Raw genomic sequence first — 19,613 nt, 5'->3', positions numbered from 1 at the left:
GGACTCTTGCCTGGGGCTGGGGGGGCGGCTGGTCCCCTTTATCAGCTCCTAGCAAGGCTAAGTGGGAACTACCTCTGGCAGCCCCACCCAGCCATGCAAGGTTCCCACAGACCAGTTCCTCCCTGCTCTCCTCCCACAGACCTTCCCTTCCCGCCACCCCTCTGCCACCCGGCCCCCCCAGGCACAAGTGTGCTTTGCGAGGGAGCCGGCGAGATGTCTTTCCGCATGGCACAGCGTGGCTGGGGAGGTGTTCCAGCAGACTTATTTATAGCCAAGCACCCAGTCCGCACACTCTCCAGCGCTGCCTGCCTCGTTTGCCTGCCTGCCTGCCACTGGGGCTTTTCAATCCGTGTCTATATTTATCCCGAAGCCGTGGGGATAATGGCAAGGCCAGAAATAGCCTTGAAGACATTCACGTGAAGATGATGGACAGGTCTCCAGCTCCTGGCTGACCTCGCCCCCCCACCCCTTCCCCCATCACTCTGCATCTGCCGCTTGGCCGTGGGTAACGGGGAACAGCTGGAAGGGACTGGAGAGGCGGCTGAAGCCAGAAGGGAACAACATAATCCCTCTCTTCCCGCTGGCCGTGGCCCTCTGTAGTGACGCGGTGGGACAAGTCCAAAATGATACATCACAGCTGCCGGGCTGCGGGAAGACCAAAGGTGACACGGCCTCTTGATGGACGTCAGAATGTTAATCAGCTCAGAGTTAGAACGGAGAGTCAGAGCTGGTACACACGCACAAAAAGCAGGTCACCTGCACACCAAGAATGCAGGGAGATGGCCCCCCGCCTGGCCTCTTGCACCTGGACGCAGGTGCGGGGCTCGCCGTGGAAATGTGCACGTGGTCTCCTGTTGACCTGGCCTCTTCCCACCTCCTGGAAAGGAGGACGACTCAAAGACAACCTAGCGGGTCAGGGAAGAAGCTGAGATGTTAGGGGAACCAGTGGGTGGCTCCTGCTCCCCCAGCTTCAGCATCCTGGAAGGAGTATGCTCCATCTGGGATGGGGGACAGACATCTATAGAGGGAGGCTCAGGGACTTCCCTGGTGGTCCCGTGGTTAAGATCTGAGCTTCCACTGCAGGGGGTACAGGTTGCATCCCTGGTTGGGGAACTGGTCAAGACTCTGCATGCTGCCTGGTGCAGCCAAAAAAATAAAATTAAAAAGAAAAAAGGCACAGAGTGCAGCAGGAGCCAAGAGAAGCAGCTGGCTACTTGGTGGGGATGGTTTCATGCAAAGGGGGGATTTTGGTTGGGCTTTGAAGGATGCATAGGAGTTTGCCAGGGGGAGAAGTGGGAAAGGCATGAGCCAGTGCGTTTGGTACTCAAAGTCTGGGGTATGGGGAAGTCCCAAGTGTCAGAAGTGGTGAGTCAAGGGTGGTGAGATGGACCCAATCACAGATCTGAAGGGCTTTTGAACACATGGGATTCAGGAGGCTCACTCACATCCTTGTAGCTGTGGCTGTGCCCTGCAGTGTTCTCTGACCTGTCACTGCTCCCAACAGGGAGGAGCTTTCTGACCTCATGCAGCCTGGCTTCCTATGACAGGACCTCTGGGCAGATCCCTGACACCTGAATCTCTAGCTACCCTGGTCCTGACTTACATCTGACTCCCCGTCCACCCATCCCTCCCACGAGCCCCAGCCCATCCTTGGTCTCTTCAGGGGAGCCCTGGATGCAGGAGCACCTCCCCACAAGCAGGGAAAGAACCTCCAGTTGTGAAGTGACCACAGACTGTGCCACAGTTTCCATTTAATCCTGGTCCCTGGGCCAGGTAGATTCAACCTGTCCATTTCACAGATGATGACATGAGGCCTTTGGGAAGCTGAACCCCTCAATCTTCTCAAGACTACACTGTAGTTGGTGACTGAGCTGGGTTTATAATGAGGTTGGCCTCAACTTTGTAGATAAGGCTTCTCAGCTGCTTTCTTCCTTCCCTGCTAGGAGGTCCTTGATGTGTGTGTCAGCTGGACTTTTACAGGGTCCAGTCCCTTTCCATTTCACCACCCTTGACCCTGCACTTTTGCCACCTGGGATTTCCCCCACCCCACCACCCAAAATGCCACACACTTTGAGTCCTAAAGGCATCAGCTCGTGCTATTCCCTGTGCCTTCCCCACTTTGCTCCTGTCCAACTCCTATGCATCCTTCAAAACCCAATGGAAATGCCCCCCCTTTCTATGAAATTTTCCCTATCAGGCAGTTGGCTGCTGCCTTCTCTCTGGTCTGGCTGCACTCTGTGCCTTCCTCTACTGATGCACTATTTGCTCTGACTTGTGTCTGATCCCAGATGGCACACTCTCCTCCCTCCCTGTGACCCACTGCCTGGCACAGTAAACATCTGCCAGGTAAGAGAGTGAACCAATTTCCTCCTTCCTCTCACCCAGAGCTGTCATTTTTTCTCACCTCCCTCCAATTGTTTTCCTAAGGACTGGACTCCCTTCAGTAATCGAGGTGAATGATAAGCCCGGGTGCTCTCTGACTCTTCCTCCCCATCTGGGCAGCACACAGGCTGCCAGGCTCTCCTAGCGCTTGGAGAACACCCAGTGCTGCCAGGTTGATGAGCTGCTGCTCTGCCAGGGCACCGACAGCAGGGCCACCCCCGGCTGAGGGAGCAGGCCCGTCTCTGTGCCTGGGGGCTGTCGAGGCCCTGGGGACTCCGGGCCACATCTGCAGTGCAGGGCTCCAAGGACACGTTCCATCACTGGGCTGACTCTCCACGGGGCTCCTACCAGGGCTGCCACTTCCTTCCCAGAGGCTGACCTCAGAGCAGGAACCGGGCTGCCGAGGAGCAGGGGGCCACTTCATGGGCTTGGGTCTCGGCTCCCCAGCACTGCTGGGTCTGAGTGACCCAAACCGCTCCCGATTCTGGAGGCCCGGCTCCAAATGCTCCCTGTGTTCCTGGGTCTAAGGTCAAAATGCTTTTTGGAATTGAAGCCACCCCTAACGTCACAGATCCCTGTCAGACCCTCCAAGTGAAGGGAGCTCCCAGGGTGCAAGACAGTGACAGTCTAGGGGGCTTTCCCAGGAGTAATCATAAGAATCAAAAGCACCAAAACATGGGGTACCCCAGAAGCAAATTCTGCATCCTTTAAAACAGTGGTTCCCAGCCTTTTTGGCACCAGGGACTGATTTCATGGAAGACAGTGTTTCCATGGACCGGGGCTGGGGGGAGGGGATGGTGTGGGGATGATTCAAGTGCATTACATTTATTCCTGCACTTTATTTCTGTTATCATTACATCAGTACCACCTCAGATTATCAGGCATTAGATCCAGGAGGTTGGGGACCCAGGCTGTAAAATATCATGGACAGGGTACCTACTTTGTGCCCAGTGCCTGCAGTCTGGGGGGTGGGGGCGGAAATACTTACAACAGCAAAAACTAGATACAGCCCCTACCAAGCACTTTATAGACATTCTCATTTAATCCCCACGACAACCTGTAGTGAGCACTAATCTTGTCCCCATTTTATGGACAAGGAAACTGAGGCTGAGAAAGGTGAAGGGACCTTTCCAAAGTCCCCCAGCCAGATTCTAAACCCAGGTAGCTTGGCTCTGGACCCTGCATTAACTGCCACTCTACACAATTCTGCATGACCATCATTATAAAACAGTGCGTACTGAAAAATGGGACAGTCGCCTTGGAAAAGTCTGGCAGATCCTCAAAATGTTAAATATGAGAGTTTTCACATAACCCAGCAGTTTCCCTCCTAGGGATGTACTCAAGGGAAATGAAATGTAGGTCCACACAGAAACATATACACGGGGGATTTCCCTGGTGGTCCAGTGGCTAAGACTCCTCATTCCCAAAGCTGGGGGCCTGGGCTCAATCCTGGGTCAGGGGTCTAGCTCCCACATGCTGCAACTAAGAGTTCATTTACTGAAACTAAAGATCCTGCATGCAGCAGCTAAGACCCAGTGAGGCCAAATAAATAAAAATAAATATTATAAAAAATATGCATGAAATATTTTTTTAAAATGTATACATGAATGTTCAGAGCAGCCTTATTCACGGTAATCCGATAGTGGGGGGAATTCCCTGGTAGTCCAGCAGTTAAGACTGAGCTTCCACTGAGCAGGGGGACAGGGATTCAATCCCTGGTTGGGGAACTAAGATCCCGCAGGTTGTGAAGCTCAGCTGAAAAGGAAACAGTGGGGAGAATGCAAATGCCTATCAAACTGATGAATGGATACATGTAACCATCCACACAACTGAATGTTATCCTGAGATAAAAAGGAATGAAGTACGATTTAGGTTACCATGTGCGTGAGCCTTGAAAACATCACAGTGAGTGAAAGCAGCCAGTCACCAAAGGCCACATATTGTAGGATTCCATTTACACGAACTGTCCAGAATAGGCAAATCCACAGAGGTGGAAACCAGATGAGTGGTTGCCAGAGGCTGAGGGATAGGAACGCTGATTCACTGAGCACCCACAGGGCCAGGCACTGGGCAAGGTACTCTACACTGCCCCCTTCTTTTTTAACATTTATTTATTTGGCTGTGCATGTGAATGCCTAGTTGTGGTCTGTGGAATCTAGATGCCTGACCAGGGATGGAACCCAGGCCCCCTGCATTGAGAGCTCAGAATCTTAGCCACTGGACCACCGGGGACGTCCCTACACTGCCTGTCTCATGGGCTCTCTTTCCTCTGGTTAGTGTTTTCAAATCTAGGCCATTCTTGCAAGATGCTTTAAAGGTTCAAGAAAACACACTCCTGACCTCAGAAGTCCCCTTGCGATGGGAGTAAAGCGTGAGTCACGGGCATGGGGCTGGCCCTGGGGCGGTCTGTGACGTTGGAGGAGGAGTCCTCCTGCTGGGACGTCAGCTCAGCTCCCCACCGCCGCCCCATCTCATCCTGTTGCCCCGGCCTGCTTCTTGGGTCCAATGGATAAGCCTGTGCACAGGGAGGTACCAGGGAGTAAGGGCAACACACTTCCCCAGAGTATTTATAACTCGCACGAGAACCAAAGGGAAGGAGTGACCGACCGACTAAGGGAGGAGGCGTGGCTCTCCTTCCGAGCCTCTCGAAGCACAGCTCTGCTCTATTTTCACCTTCAGCACACGGAACAGCTCAGGCACACAGAAGGTGCTTAATTTGTGTTACTCGAATGATCACCTGACTTAAGGCAGCTCCTCTCATCTGGGAACCCCCCTCCTGGAAAGCACGCTTCAGGAACCAGCCAACAGACTCCCTCTCCTCCGGGAAACTGAGGAGTCGGAGATACCGAAACCTATCACAGACGCAGGCGCACCCTGAGCACGGCACTCAACCTTGATTGTCCTGGAGAATGGGTCCCATCCTGAGAACTGCCCCAGGGAGGCTAGGAAGGGTTCCCCTCTGCCCTCTCCAAGTGCTGCAGCCCAGGGCAAGCAAGGACTAAATGGCTAGTGCCCTGGCGGGAGTCTGTCTGGGTTTTGTTTGTTTGTTGCCATCCCCTCACTTCCCAGGTGGCACTAGTGGTAAAGAACCCACCTGCCAATGCAGTAGACTTCAGAGACGAGGCTTTGGTCCCTGGGTTGGGAAGATCCCCTGGAGGAGGGCATGGCAACCCACTTCAGTATTCTTGCCTAGAGAATCCTACGGACAGAGGAGTCTGGCAGGCTATAGTCCATGGAGTCACAAAGAGTCGGACATGGCTGAAGCGATTGAGCATAGCACACACGCACACTTCTTCCAGCTCCCAAGAAAAACTCCAACAAAAGGACCGGGGTAGGCATGAGACCAGGCCACTGAGGCTCAAGCCCCACTTCAGTGATCCAGCTCCATCTCCCATGTCTGGGCGCCACGCTCTCATGTCCTGGGACCACCTGTGGCTGCCAGGTGAAAGGTTGCCTGCCAGGGGTTGCACCGGGATCCCCGTACTTTAAGCGCAGCTTGTGATGGGTGACACAGCTGTAGGCAGTGAGATCCCAGCCCCCACCTACCCTCCTTGCTCCGTTTCTTATAAGGGATGAACTGTGGATTTAAGTAGACCACCAAGCGTGCAGGAGGCTCTGACTCGTGTTCCCCGAGGTATCTGGTGACTGTGGTGGCTGTTCATAGAGTCCACCCTGGGACAGAGAGCCCAGGCCTGGACAGCTCCTGCACGTGCCTCACACCTGAGCCTGATTATCCATGATCAAGGGGGCATGCTCGGTCCACCCGTCTGTCTCCTCAAACTGTTAGCTCCTCCAGAGCAAGGACACCTTGTCTCTGGGCTGTCACCTTAGTACTAGCTCAATAAAATCTTCAAAAACATGCACAGAGAAAGAGAAAAGCTAATACCACCTATTAACCCACATATGTGAAATCTATAAAAATGGTACAGATGAACTTATTTGCAAAGCAGAAATACAGCCAGAGACATAGAGAACAAGCATATGGACATCGGGGGGAAGACTGGGTGGGATGAACTGGGAGACTGGGATTGACATACGTACACTACAATGCATAAAACAGGTAACTAATGAGAACATCCTGAATAGCACAAGGGAACTCTGCTCAGGGCTCCGTGGTGAGCTAAAGGGGAAGGAAATCCAAAAAGGAGGGGATCTATGTAGAGGTACAGCTGATTCACTTTGCTGTGCAGCATAAACTAACACAGCATTGTGAAGCAAATACACTCCAACTAAAAAAAAAAATGCGTAAGAGCATTGCCTCTGATCTGCCCAAGAGTTCAGACATGACCACCAAGACTTCAGCCCAACTGAGATCAAAATGCGGGCCTAGAGAGAGCCACTAGAGACCCAGAGCATCTGGAATCATCAGCTGACACTCCAGGTTCCTGCCAGCCAGTAAGTCTGCCAGGCCCCCATGCTCGGCTGCAGTGTCAGGGGCCCTCTTCCCTGGGAACCTCACACCTCCGCAGGTCTCCTTCCAGAGCCACCACTGGTTCAGCTACAGACACTGTGGGCTCGGGGTCAGAAGCCCAGTCTTGGCTCTGTAGGTTAAGTGAAAAGGTTGCCCTAGATGATGTCTTCTTACGTGCTCGGTCGGTAAGTCACGTCCAACTCTTTGAGACCCCAGGAACTGAAGCCCCCCCAGGCTCCTTTGTCCATGGGATTCTCCAGGCAAGAATACTGGAGTGGGTTGCCATTTCCTTCCAGGGGATCTTCCTGACCCAGAGATCGAACCTGAGCCTCCTGCATCTCCTGCACTGGCAGGTAGATTCTTTATCGCTGAGCCACCTGGGAAGCCCAGACGATCTCTTGGATCCTTTCAAATCCATGCGAACCTGGCTTTTAAAAGCCCACACAGCAACTTTCCAGACTAGGTTGCGAAGACTCTGCACTCACAATGCAGAGGGCCCAGGTTTGACCCCTGGTCAGGAAGTAGATCCCACATGTGGCAACTAAGAGTCTGCATGCCACAACTAAAGATCCCGCAGGCTGCCACAAAGATCAAAGATCCCCGGTGTGCCGCAGCTAAGATCCAGTGCAGCCAAATAAGTAAATATATATTTTTTAAAAAGAAGAAAGTGCACACAATGAGGATCACCTCATTCCTCCGCGATTTGTTCCAGCTCTACCTTTGAAACATACCCAGAGCCCAACTCTCTTATCCCTGCCACTGCTGCCACCCTGGCCTAGCACCTGACATCTCACCTTTGCGTGCGTCTCCCCACTGGTCTCCCTGCTTCCTTTCTTCACCCCATCCAGTCTGTTCTCAACACAGTAGCCAGAAACCATCCTTTTAAAGCACAGGTTGGATCCTGGCCCTTCTCTGATCAAACTCTGGAGTGGTATCATACCTTACTTAATCAAGGTAAAAGTCCAGACAGGATTTCAAGGCCCTGCTGGATTCGGGCTCTCGTATTTCTCCAGCCTCCCTCTCCTTCCCTCACTCCCTCACTCAGGTTTCTTGAGCACCCTGGACAATCTCCTGCCTCAGTGCCTTTGCACAGGCTGTCTCTGCCTGGGATAACCGCCCAGCTCTCTCCCTCACCTCCTCTAGGCTTTTGCTTAAATGTCCTTGACTGGAGAGGCCTTCTCTTCCCCTGTTTATTTAGCTGTGATGACCATTTGATGTACTTATATAGTTTACTGCATATTTGTATATTGTATGTCTACCCCGCTGCTAGACTATAAGCCCAGAAGGGCCAGAGTTTTAAGTTTTATCACGCCTTTATACCCAGCTCCCAGAAAAGCAGCTACTCACTAAATACATGTTGAGTGAATAGGTTTTGATCATTTGTGGTGGTCTGGACATGCTACTAAGAAAAACGGTCTCAGGCTATATGACCCTCCAGCTTGACAGAGTCCCTCTGAGAATCTCAAGCTCTCTGGATGCTGTCTAAGAGAATCAAAGTGATTATTTCAGGCAGGTTCAAGGCTCAGGAAGTATGTGGAGGGACAAAGCAAGGAAATGACACAGACCTGGTCTGGTCCCTGGGAGGTGTGGGGGGGTCATTTCATAAGCAGATGCTTCCTTGCTGGGCAAGACAGGGTTATAAACAAAGCTCATTAGTGCATGAGACACCCATCGAGGGGAAAGCACAGGAAGGAAAACTCAAGGAGTTGGCTCTTCATTAGAACCAGGGAGGACTTCCCTGGTGGCCCAGGAGTTAATCCTCCTGCCAATGCGGGGGACATGGGTCTGATTCCTGGTGCGGGAAGACTCCACACGCTGCAGAGCAGCTAAGTCCGTGTGCCACAACTGCTAAGCCTGTGCTCTAGAGCCTGGAAGCCACAGCTACCAAAGCCCAAGCGCCCTCGAGCGTGTGTGCTACAACAGCAGAGGCCATCTCGATGGGAAGCCCGCACACCGGGCGGGAGAGTGGTCCCTTCTCACCGCAACTAGAGAAAGCCCATACACAGCAACGAAGACCCAGTGCAGCCAAAAATAATCCATTAGTTTTAAAAGAAAGAACCAGGGAAAGGCTGACACAGGGGAAGAGAGAGCAAAGGGCAGCCAGAAGTGGGGCGGCAGTACCAAGAGCCTGTGGATAGAGCTCCAGGGGCACCCCAGCCCGACCACTGAAGCCGAGCCAGCTGCTCGCCCCACCCTGCCCTGCCGACCCCAGCGCGCTCAAGTGCAGGGCCCTCGAGCCTGGCTCTCCGAAAGGTGCCTGGGTGAAAGTCCACAAGTGACCAGGAGCAGAGGCCAGAAACAAGGCCCAAGAAGCGCAGCTCCTGCCCCATGGGTGAAGGTGAAGCATGTTCTGGGGAAGACGTGTGTCACCAAGGCCAAGAGGGCAAACCCAGGGAATGGGTGCCCGGGGCTCCTGAGGAGAGGATGAAATGGGAGGTGGAAGGGCTGGACTTCGGCAGGACAAGGCTCCCGGCAGGGTGGTGGGCTGGGGAGGTTCCCCAGAGAATGCGGAAAGAAGGGAGGGTCAGGCTCCAGTGGAAGCCCCCTCCACTTTCTACACGAGTCTGGGCAGGGCTGGCCAGGCGAAAAGGGAATATAGGGGACTTCCTGGTGGTCCAGTGACTAGGACTCTGAGCTCCCAATGCAGTGGGGCCTGGGTACGATCCCTGGTCGGGGAGCTGGATCCCACACGCCACAACTAAAGAGTGTGCATGCTGCAACTAAGATCGAAGATCCTGTGTGTAGCAACTAGGACCCAACTCAGCCAAAATAAACAAGTGTTTAAACAAAAGAAAGAAAAGGGAATATGGATGGGAGGTCAGGAAGGGACATAGAGGGGACACCAGATCCTGCCCAGCTGATTCCTAAGCGCTGTGGGGGGACAAGCCCCAGTCCTTGCTCTTGTTGCCCCTCCCCACCCCGCCCCTCCATGCATGCTCGTGGCCTCCCTCATTGACCCAGCAGACCTACAACCCGGGAACTGTCAGCCAAGCCTCCCATGTGGGGCTGGGGTGCAGAGGGGGTTGTACAGCTTCCACAAATGAAAGAAAGACACCTTACCCCTCCTTCAGCCTCCACCCAGGGGCTGGAGGGGAGGCGGGGAGGCCAGCTCGGTGGTGCGGACTGGTGTGGACGAACAGTGTGTCAGTTGGGGCTGTGGTCTGAGGTCCCTGCCCTTGTCATCAGCTCTCTTCCTCTCCAGGAGACAGTAGTGACCTTGCAGAGGCCTTGGTGGGCAGTGGCGACAATGGCAGGAAGTGCCCCTCCCCGCCAGCTGGGGAGTCAGGAAGGAAGTGACCGACTCCGAGCCTGGGCCCTGGGACCCCGGCCGAGCCCCCACTCCAAGAACTAGCCCCCACCCCAAGAGCTAGAAGCTCTGCTCACCTGCTCAGGGCGGCAAACGTCCTCTGCTTTGGGGAGAGGCAGGGCTGAGAGCAGATGCTCTCGCCGCTGGGACCCCCCTCTTAGAGGCAGACCTCCTGTGGGTGGACGGCTCCTGCGTCAGGGCAGCGGACGTAGAACGCGAATGCGGCCAGGCTGAGCTGAGAAGACAACTCCAGCTGCCCCCTGCCCGCCCTCCACCCCACCCCCACCTCCTGGAAGGAAGGGCTCCGGGTTCCTCTGGAGCAAGGAGCTTCTCTAAAAATACACCCTGCTCCTTAAGCCTTTTCCTCCTCCAGCCCCCTGCAGAGGAGACGAGGAGTTGGTCTCCCTCTCAGAAGGGCCATCTTGCTTCACACCACCCCCAGCCTCTTGCCATTCAGGGTCCAGTGGTCTCCACGTCTGACCAGGCCACAAACTCCCAAGAAGAGCTCAAAGGCAGGTAAGGCGTGACCATGATTGTCTCCACTGTCCGGGGGGTCCAGGGTAGAGCCCAGAAGGGGGAAACTCAGGATGCTGGAACAGCATATGCAAAGCACAGAGGTGAGAGGGCAGAGCGGGCACTGGGCCAACACCAGGGCAGAAACCCCACAGGGGCGGAGACTGCACAGCTGTGTCTCGGGCACCTGGGATGGTACCCAGTTGTCACTGGGTACTCAGTAAATGTTCACTGGGTAAACAAGAGAAGCTGAAGAGTTCTTTTTTTTTAAAGATTGTTTTTGATGTGGACCATTTTTAAAGTGTTTACTGAATTTGTTACAATATTGCTTCTGTTTTTCTTATTCTTTTTTTTTTTTTCTGGTTTCTTTTTGGCCATGAGGCATGTGGCATTTTAGTTCCTGAACCGGGGATCAAACCTGCGTCCCCTGCGCTGGAAGGCAGAGAGTTAACCACTGGGCCACCAAGGGAGTGCCCCGAGGAGCTCTAAGTGAGGACCTGCAGAGGAGGGGAGGCTGTAAGCCCACCATCCGCAACACCACGGAACGGTGCGAGGCCATCAGGAAGGACAAGAACCCCCTTCCTGTAGAAGAGGAAACAGGAAGCGAAGGCTCTGTGGGAGCCCTCCAACCGACATGAGCTGATGTCAGAGCTCAGGCCAGGCTGTGTGGGCCGAGGAGGGCTCACCAGGCCCCCACCCCCAGCCAGCAGGAGGGCGAGTGGCTGCGGAGAGGCAGAGAGGGCCCCGTGTCCCCATGTCAACTCCTTCCCCAAACGCCCATTTGAGACACCTTGGAGAAAATTCACGCAAAGCAACAGAACAAAAAATACAACACACACACACACAAAAATACAACACAGCACTCTCCCTTCTTAGCACTTGGAGGCCTTTTCACAGCAACAAAAACGGGTGAGCAATTAGAGGAGACAGCCCACGGTGAAACACGGCAGTGAGTGGGCCCATGGCTGCGGCCTTGTGTGCTGGGCCCCGTGTGCCCAGGGAGCAGAGGAAGCCCAAGCGAGGTGTGGTGGGGAGGGCAGGGGGCTTACCTGGAGCCAGGCCCCCAGCCCATGGGGAAGCCCAGCTGTGTTTGGGAAACCACGTCATGTGCATGGGGTCCTTTACCAAGCTTACCACTGACTAGCTGTGTGACCTTGAGCCAGATACTTGCCCTCTCTGAGCTTCAGCTGCCTCATGTAAAACGGATTGTCAGTATTCTTGCCTGAAAAAAATCCCATAGATGGAGGAGCCTGGCAGGCAGGCTCTAGTCCAATGGGTCGGACATGACTAAGCACGCAGGCAGGCAAGGGCCTCTGCACAAGTTACTGTGTGCTTAGCAGAGGCAGTGCGTTTACAACCCATAGCCCAGCCAACACAGCAGAAACCAGAGACTTCAGTGCTCCCATCTTCTCCCTCCAGGTTAGTTTCCCCAAATGGAGTGTCCCCTCTCTGAGCCCCAAAGCTCAAACCAGCCAATTAGCACACAGGGAGAAGGGTTCATCGATGTTCAGGAAAGGAAAAGGCAACATCACTTCAGCTGCTCTGCCCACCAGAGGCCTTGGGTGTGACAAAAAGGGGACAGAGGGAGGCCGGGCCCTGAGACTCAGGACAGCAACGGGACGAGATGGACCGGAAGCCAGCATGGGGGCTCCTGCGAGAACTCAGGGCAGAAGGAGAGAAAGGGCCAGCCCCTGGGGGATGCGCTGCTGGCTCTGACTCCATAGCGGATCCCAGCTCATCACAGCCTCCGGCCTCCGTTTCCTCCAGGGAGGTGGCTACCCGAAAACACTCACACTGTTGTTTCCCTGTTGCCAACCACAACTTGTGAGACACGGCAAACCAGCACCCAGACTGCCTGCTCAGACGCTTCAGTCGTGTACGACTCCTTGCGACCCCATGGACTGTAGCCTGCCAGGCCCCTCTGTCCACAGGGTCCTCTAGGCGAGAATACTGGAGTGAGTTGCCAGGTCCTCCTCCAGGGGATCTTCCTGACCCAGGGATTGAACCCATGTCTCTTATGTCTCCTGCACTGGTAGGCGGGTTCTTTACCACTAGCACCACCTGGGAGGCTCACCCTGGAAGCCCCAAAACTCTGGTCCTGTCTCTTTGACTGGGGTGGGGAGGACCAGGCTGAGCCAAGGAGCCAAGAGCAGAGAAGCACCCCCTGGGTGCCCTGTACAAAGGAGAGCAACACAGGCTGCCCCAGGGAAGCCAAAGCTACCACAGACAGAACATCAGTCCTTCCTGCTAGGTGAAGAGGAGTCAATCTCTACAAGACGCACGATCGATGAATATTATCTACCCCATGTGAATCAGCGGAGAAGGCAACGGCACCCCACTCCAGTACTCTTGCCTGGAAAATCCCATGGATGGAGGAGCCTGGTGGGCTGCAGTCCATGGGGTCGCTAGGAGTCGGACACGACTGAGCGACTTCACTTTCACTTTTCACTTTCATGCATTGGAGAAGGAAATGGCAACCCACTCCAGTGTTCTTGCCTGGAGAATCCCAGGGACAGGGGAGCCTGGTGGGCTGCCATCTATGGGGTCGCACAGAGTCGGACATGACTGAAGCGACTTAGCAGCAGCCATCTATGGGGTCGCACAGAGTCGGACACAACTGAAGCGACTTAGCAGCAGCAGCAGCAGCATGTATTTCAGACAAAGTCAGATATTTACAGAAGAGGAAACGGCAGTTGAGCCCCTGCACCCCCAAACTCCACAGCTGGGAGGCGGGGCAGTCCTTACCTGTGGGTCTGCATGGGAAGGCAGTGCCGATGTCCTACTCTCGAGGCCCACAGAAGGGTATCAGGCACCAGGACAGCCTGGCCAGCATCCTGCAGGGAGAAGCCCAGAGGGCGAGGGGGTGAGACACCTGGTCACTCTGATTGTTCAGAGCCCACTGGGAAATCCATGTGGCCAGGCCTCATCCTGAGTAATGCCAGAGAGATCCAGATGTGACCAGAGGACGGGAGTGGGATGCCTGGCTAAAGGAGTCTTCAGCTGACAAAAGGGACTCCTTCCAGGACGCGTTCCTGGAGGCTGATCCGCCCGACACCACCCATGACTCCCTCTGCTTAGGAAGACAGCTCGAGGAACCCAAACCCTCATCTCTAGCACATATGGGAAGCATTCTTGTTTCAGAAGCCCAGCGTGGTGCTCTCAGCCTCAAACCTGAGGCTTTTCACCCATCAACCTTTGGGACTTCGGGACCTCGGGACCTCAGGCTGCAGAGGGGAGGCAGGTGGGAGACGGGGATGCGGAGGGGCGGGACATGACAGCCCGCAGCTCTCCGTCAGCAGTTAGCCAGCATCTTGATGCCTGGGGCAGGGTCATGGTCAGCCTCTCGGGGAGATGCAGATGACTCTCACATTCTAATCAAGCCCCTGAACTTGGGCAGTATGTGGCTGGAGGCCCACCTCCACCAGAGGCCAGAGATGAGCACTCACAACAAAATGAAAAGAGGTGGAGAAACAGATTTCCAGGGAGTCCCGGGGTGCAGTCAGCCTACAAGAGCATAGAACATGCGCAGGCACCATGAAAGCTGCCACCCAACCCAGGGCTCCCCCCCAGGACACAAGATGCTCCCCTGAACCATGTGTGCAGCTCAACATGAAACAGAGCAGCACCTCTATGGCCGTTGCCCGCCACACCCCCCACAACCATGCCCACAGCCTGCCTTTTGTCTGTGGAAAAACTTGAGCCAAAGAGTAAGCTTAATCGGAGAAGTGAGAAGATGCAGAAACAAAGGGAAACAGTCAAAGGAGACCAAATAATAATAGTTTAGTCATTAAACATAGTCAAGGACCTTCAGTTCCTCCTCAAGGGCTCTAGGTAACATTCCCAGCCATGTCCTGGGAGCTGTTTTGCAGACAGAGACCCCCACTAAGTGGAAGAAGTTAACTACACGATGACCAGACACAAGCCAGGACACAAGCTGCCACAATTCCGAGAACTGGCCTCAAAGAGACAGAGACAATCCTGGAACTGACGATTAACTATACTTAAAACAACCAAGATGACCGCTGGTCAGACTGCTGAAGACCAATCTCAAGATGAGCATCAGAGCTGACTCTGCTGTTTCTGCCTGGAGCCCCCTCTCTCCGTCTATAAAAGCTCTTGCCCTCTGATTGTTGGTGCAGCGTGGTGGGGGAGGGGAAGTCAGCCTTCGGACAGGTGTACCGCCTCCCCAGAGCCCCATCTGCTGGCATCCATTTCCTTTCCACCAACCTGGCCTCTCTGCTGGTTTTTGAGCTGCGAGCGGCCAGACCCCACTTCTGGTTACAAAGACGCGTTCTTGTTTGTCTGACATTGGTGCTTCCCACGCGTGGTGCCCAGGAGGCAGGCAGCAGCCCAGGAGGCCTCCCAGTGACCATGACGGGAAGGCAGAGGCCTTGACTGTTGCAGGAACCCAACTCCAGAGCAACCCTACTCCTGGGGCTGAGGCCAGGCACCAGGGCAACCAGGGACACCCGAGGTAAAAATCAAAGAAGAGGGGGGTTTCGTGGTGCCTCGGAAAAATGAAAGTGATACACTGCAGAGTGAGGGCACAGACGGTGAGAGTTCAGAGGAGGAAGAGAAGCAAACTAGGGAGGTGAAAAGATAACCAGCGACGGCACAGTGGTGGGAGGTGTGGCTGCAAACGACAGAGATCGGCTTTTCACACGCCGCCCACCCCACTGCAGTCCCACGCTCCCTCTGGGGGAAGCCTCAGCAAATGCTGTGAATTCCTCTTTGGGACTGGCCCGCAGGGGTTGAGGCTCCTTCTCTGCCCTGCACTTACATATGCAACCCCTGACTAACGCAACATCCCAGGTGGCTCAGGTGCCAGTTCCCCTCCCGGACACACTAACTTCGCCACCTCCCCGGCTCCATCCCATCAGAACCCTTGGCTTGCCCTGGCATACATGCCCTGCCTCTGCAGGACTTCGCCTCTGTTCTGCTTCTTAGCTTTCATCACAACACCTCCAACCCCTCTGGGAGATCTGTGCCCATCTCCCCATTTGAGGCGTCAGGAAACCTGCCAAGAGGTTTAGTCAAAGGCAAGCCAGCTTCAGCGCGACTCCCCTCCACGGTGTGCACCTCTCCCAGGATGTCACCTCTTCCATGTGAGAAGGTCAGCTGTGACTCACACATCCCCTTCCCCCTACCATCCGCTGCAGAAGATCCGAGGGGGCCTGAGAGAAAGGATGCTCACTCTTCACACAGGGGTGCATGGTGGGGAAATGATTTTTCTGACAAAAGAATGCATTTAAAATTCAAAAATTGAATGCAGGCTCAACTTAAAGAGCCAGGCAGCTCCTGGGGGAACAGAGCTCTAGGGGCAGGGGGGCAAAACCACACTGAAAAAGAGTAGGAAGATGGTGCGGGAGGACTTGGCTTTCCTCCCATGACCACTCACACAAAAGGCTAAAAGCCAACCAGCCTGCTCCCTTAAGGGGGATGAAGGATCAAAAGAGAACACGATTCCAGGCTGAGACTTGCTGCACATGTGTTCCGTGCACACCTGTAGCTGTGGTCTTGGGGGGATGGGGGGAAGTTCTGGAACTAAATGATGTGCGGTGTGTTGCTGTTTACCAGGAACAAAGGCATTTTATTCCTTTGAGCTCCCTCCCCCAGTGTTATTGAAGTATAACTGACAAATAAAATCATGATATACTTCAAGTGCACAGCCATAAAAAGAATGAAATAAAGCCATTTGCAGCAACATGGATAGACCTAGAGATAATCATACTAAGTGAAGTAAATCAGACAGAGAAAGACAAATATCATGACATTGCTTACAAGTGGAACCTAAAAAGATGACACAAATGAACTTTCCAAATAGACCCACAGATATAGAAATAAGCTTAGGATTACCAAATGGGAAAGGTGGGGGGCCACAGAGTAGGAGTTTGGGATTAGCATATAAACACTGAAAGTGAAAGTCGCTCAGTCGTGTCCGACTCTTTGCGATCCCGTGGACTGTAGCCTGCTGGGGTCCCCATGGAATTCCCTCCATGGAATTCTCCAAGCCAGAATACTGGAGTGGGTAGCTGTTCCTTTCTCCAGGGGTTCTTCCCAACCCAGGAATCAAACCGGGGTCTCCTGCATTGCAGGCAGATTCTTTACCAGGTGAGCTACCAGGGGAAGCCCAGCATACACACACTACTATATATAAAAGGGATAAACAACAAGCACCTACTATGTAGCATGGGGAACTAAAGTCAATATCTTGTAAAAATCTATAGTGGAAAAGAATCTGAAAAAGAATATATATGTATATGTATAACTGAATCATCTTGCTATACACCTGAAACCAAGACAACATTGTAAATCAACCATACTTCAATTTAAAAAAATAATAAAAAGCGTGCAGTATGATGATCTGATAGACGTATGGACCGTGAAAGGATTCTCACCATTGAGTTTATTATTCTATCACCATGTTGGTTTTATTGTTGTTGTTGTTTTGTGATGAGAACCCTGAAGTTCTACTCTTTTTAGCAAATCTCCCTTAGACAATACTACAGTGTTATCGATTGTAGTCATCATGTTATACATTAGCTCCTCTTCTTTCCGTTTTAAATCTAAATCTTCAATATGCCTCTTCAATGACTTGGAAAATTTCAAGAGGGTGAAAAAAAGAAAGAAAAAAAAAACCCATCCTTTGAGAACAGAAGTCAGAATTGCTTTCCTGAAAAATTTTCAGATCCCTAAATGTTTTAGTCGGTGGACATGAATTAGTAAGTGAATCTGTTTCTCTACACAACTGCTATTAATAGAATATCAGTCTCTCTTCATCCCCACTAAATAAATGTCAAACAAACACTTAAAGAATACTGGTTTGATGGGGTGCCAAATGACTAGCTTGCCCAGACGTCCACATGTCTAAAGTTGGCCCTGGTTGAGAGTGTAAGTTCCAAACGAGTGGGTAGCATGGCTGGAGTTAAACACTGTTGTTTCCATCCCCCGTTGACATGGAGACCGGGGGAGGCAGGTGGCTGAAGAACGGGCAGAGAGGGATGGATGCAAACAGCAGTGGTACCCAAGCAAGTTGTCCAGGTTGCTGATAACAGGTAGGGGCTGTCCAGCTTTGGATTCCATCTAAAGGCATAGCTCCTGATTTTCTGATTTATGAAGATGTAATTCACATGCCACAAAATTCACCCATTTTTTAAAAAAAGTTCACATGGGACCTTATTTCCCCAAACAGGGACTGAACCCGCATTGCCTGCATTGGAAGACAGATTCTTAACCACTGGACCATCAGGGAAGTCCCATGGCCCTTCTGAGGGGTACAGTTTAGCAGCATTTAGCATATTCACAAAGTTGTGTGACTGTCACCTCTCTCGAGCTCTGGAACATCTTCATCACACAGCCCAACATCGCCCCCCATCAAGGAAATCCCACGTCTATTGGCAGTCACTCGGCAAATCCCTCCCCTCCAGCCCCTGGCCAGTGCCGTCTGCTTCTGTCTCTGCAGATCCGTCTACTCTGGACACTTCGCATGAACTGGATCACACAGTCAGCACGTGGCCTTGTGTGTTGGACTGCCTGCACTTCAAATCATGTTTTCCAGGCGCATTCACATCGTGGCGTGTGTCAGTACTTCATTCTGTTGTTGTGGCTGAACAGCATGGCGTTGTGTGGATCGACTCTCTTGTTTATCCATTCATTTGTGAATGGACACTTGGGTTGTTTCCGCTCTGGGGCTATTATGAATTATGCTGCCGAGAACATTCACATACAAGTTTTTATGTAGACATATGTTTTTGATTCTTTAGGTACATAGCTAGGAGTTCCTGATTTTTAATAAAATAATTTAAAATGAGTAATACCTTCTGAAAAGATTTCTAAAAAAGGCATGAGAGTGAGTTTCTCTCTTGTTCCTGCCCCATGGCCCCTGGTTCTTCTCCCCAGGGTCAAGCTAACTCTCCCTGAGAGGCCCAGACACACTGCACAGCCTGCTGCACCTTACAGTCCTCTGGCAGGAGGAGACCCGACGACCAGATGCGGCCGGAATCAGCTTAGTGAGGCTTCGCAGTGGGCACAGGGCCCAGTCTGAGTCCGGTCTCTGCTGTCTGTCGGCAGCCCGGCCCTGGGAATCGGCTTAGCGCCCTGGGCGGACAGGTTTTGACATCTGGCTCTGCCATCTCTAGGCCCTGCGGCCTCAAGCCAGCTGCTTAACTCCTCTGGACTTGGCTTCCTTTTCTGTAGAAGAGCACTCACAGTAGGACTTCACTACTGGTCCAGAGGCTGAGGCTCCCCGTTCCCAATGCAGGGGGCCCGGGTTCAAGCCCTAGGAAAGGAACTAGATCTCACATGCTGCAATCAAAGAAAAAAAAAAGATCCCACATGCCGCCACTAAGACCCAGAACAGCCAAATAAATAAATAAGAAATAAAATAAGTATTTAAAAAAAAAAGGCATGCTAACACTACTACCTAGTTCATGGAACCGCCAAGAAGGGTCCATGAGCTCAGGAAGGCAAGTGGTCAGCACCAGACCTGGCACACAGTAGGCACCCAGTGTTTGCTGCCACTGTAATTACTACAACTACTTACTACACTGTGGTCGACCCCATCCTTGGTCTCCCCATCTGGAAAACGGCAGCAGACACCTCCTGTGCACGGTTATGTGGACTGCACAAGAGCCCAGGGTGGGCCGCCGTTGCTTAGCAGCAGGAGCTCCGGGAGAGTCAGGATGGCCACGCTGCATCCCCACATCCCCTGGTCCTGCTCCGGAACCACCCCAAGGAGAGGCCAGGTGTCCCTACTCAGCACCCTCGGCCCTGAATTCTCCACCCCGCCGCCCACAAGTACAGAAAAAGACCCTGCTTCCTGGACCCCCAGCCCTTTGGGGGGGAGGGGGGGGCGATGGCTGGGCTTCTTATTTGTCCCTTTCCAGTCACCACCCAGCACCCCTTTCTGGATCCTTCCCTCTGCTTTCTCAACACACTCAACTCTGAACCTGAACATCTCTCTCTGAAGCCCAGACGTGGAGGCAGCAGGGAAACCCTTAG

General features: G+C 53.2%; 1 protein-coding gene and 1 long non-coding RNA gene across 16 annotated transcripts in view; one reads left to right on the top strand and one right to left on the bottom strand.

Annotated features, from left to right (window-relative positions):
• Positions 1 to 19,613, bottom strand: part of PITPNM2 (phosphatidylinositol transfer protein membrane associated 2) — a 158,325-nt gene that overhangs the window by 105,580 nt on the left and 33,132 nt on the right. For 10 of the 15 annotated variants that reach the window (XM_027956432.3, XM_027956434.3, XM_027956435.3 and 7 more), the window contains exon 2: positions 13,359 to 13,447. The exons of 1 other annotated variant lie outside the window; for it this stretch is intronic. Coding sequence is in view for 3 of the 14 variants with exons in the window: in XM_027956436.3 (XP_027812237.1) it covers positions 13,359 to 13,372 (14 nt within the window). In the remaining 11 variants the exon portion in view is untranslated. Of the gene's footprint in view, positions 1 to 9,853; positions 10,068 to 10,177; positions 10,336 to 13,358; positions 13,448 to 19,613 lie in introns of those variants that run through there. 4 more of the 15 variants (XM_060401106.1, XM_060401114.1, XM_060401108.1 and 1 more) reach the window with 3 other exon arrangements.
• On the top strand, positions 10,189 to 16,291 carry LOC132658041 (uncharacterized). The gene is made up of 2 exons (XR_009597008.1): positions 10,189 to 10,616; positions 10,995 to 16,291. It is a non-coding gene; the product is annotated as an uncharacterized LOC132658041 (long non-coding RNA).

Source organism: Ovis aries, chromosome 17 (assembly GCF_016772045.2).
Source record: "Ovis aries strain OAR_USU_Benz2616 breed Rambouillet chromosome 17, ARS-UI_Ramb_v3.0, whole genome shotgun sequence".
NCBI lineage: Eukaryota > Metazoa > Chordata > Mammalia > Artiodactyla > Bovidae > Ovis > Ovis aries.
This window is presented reverse-complemented; position numbering and strand designations above follow the sequence as displayed.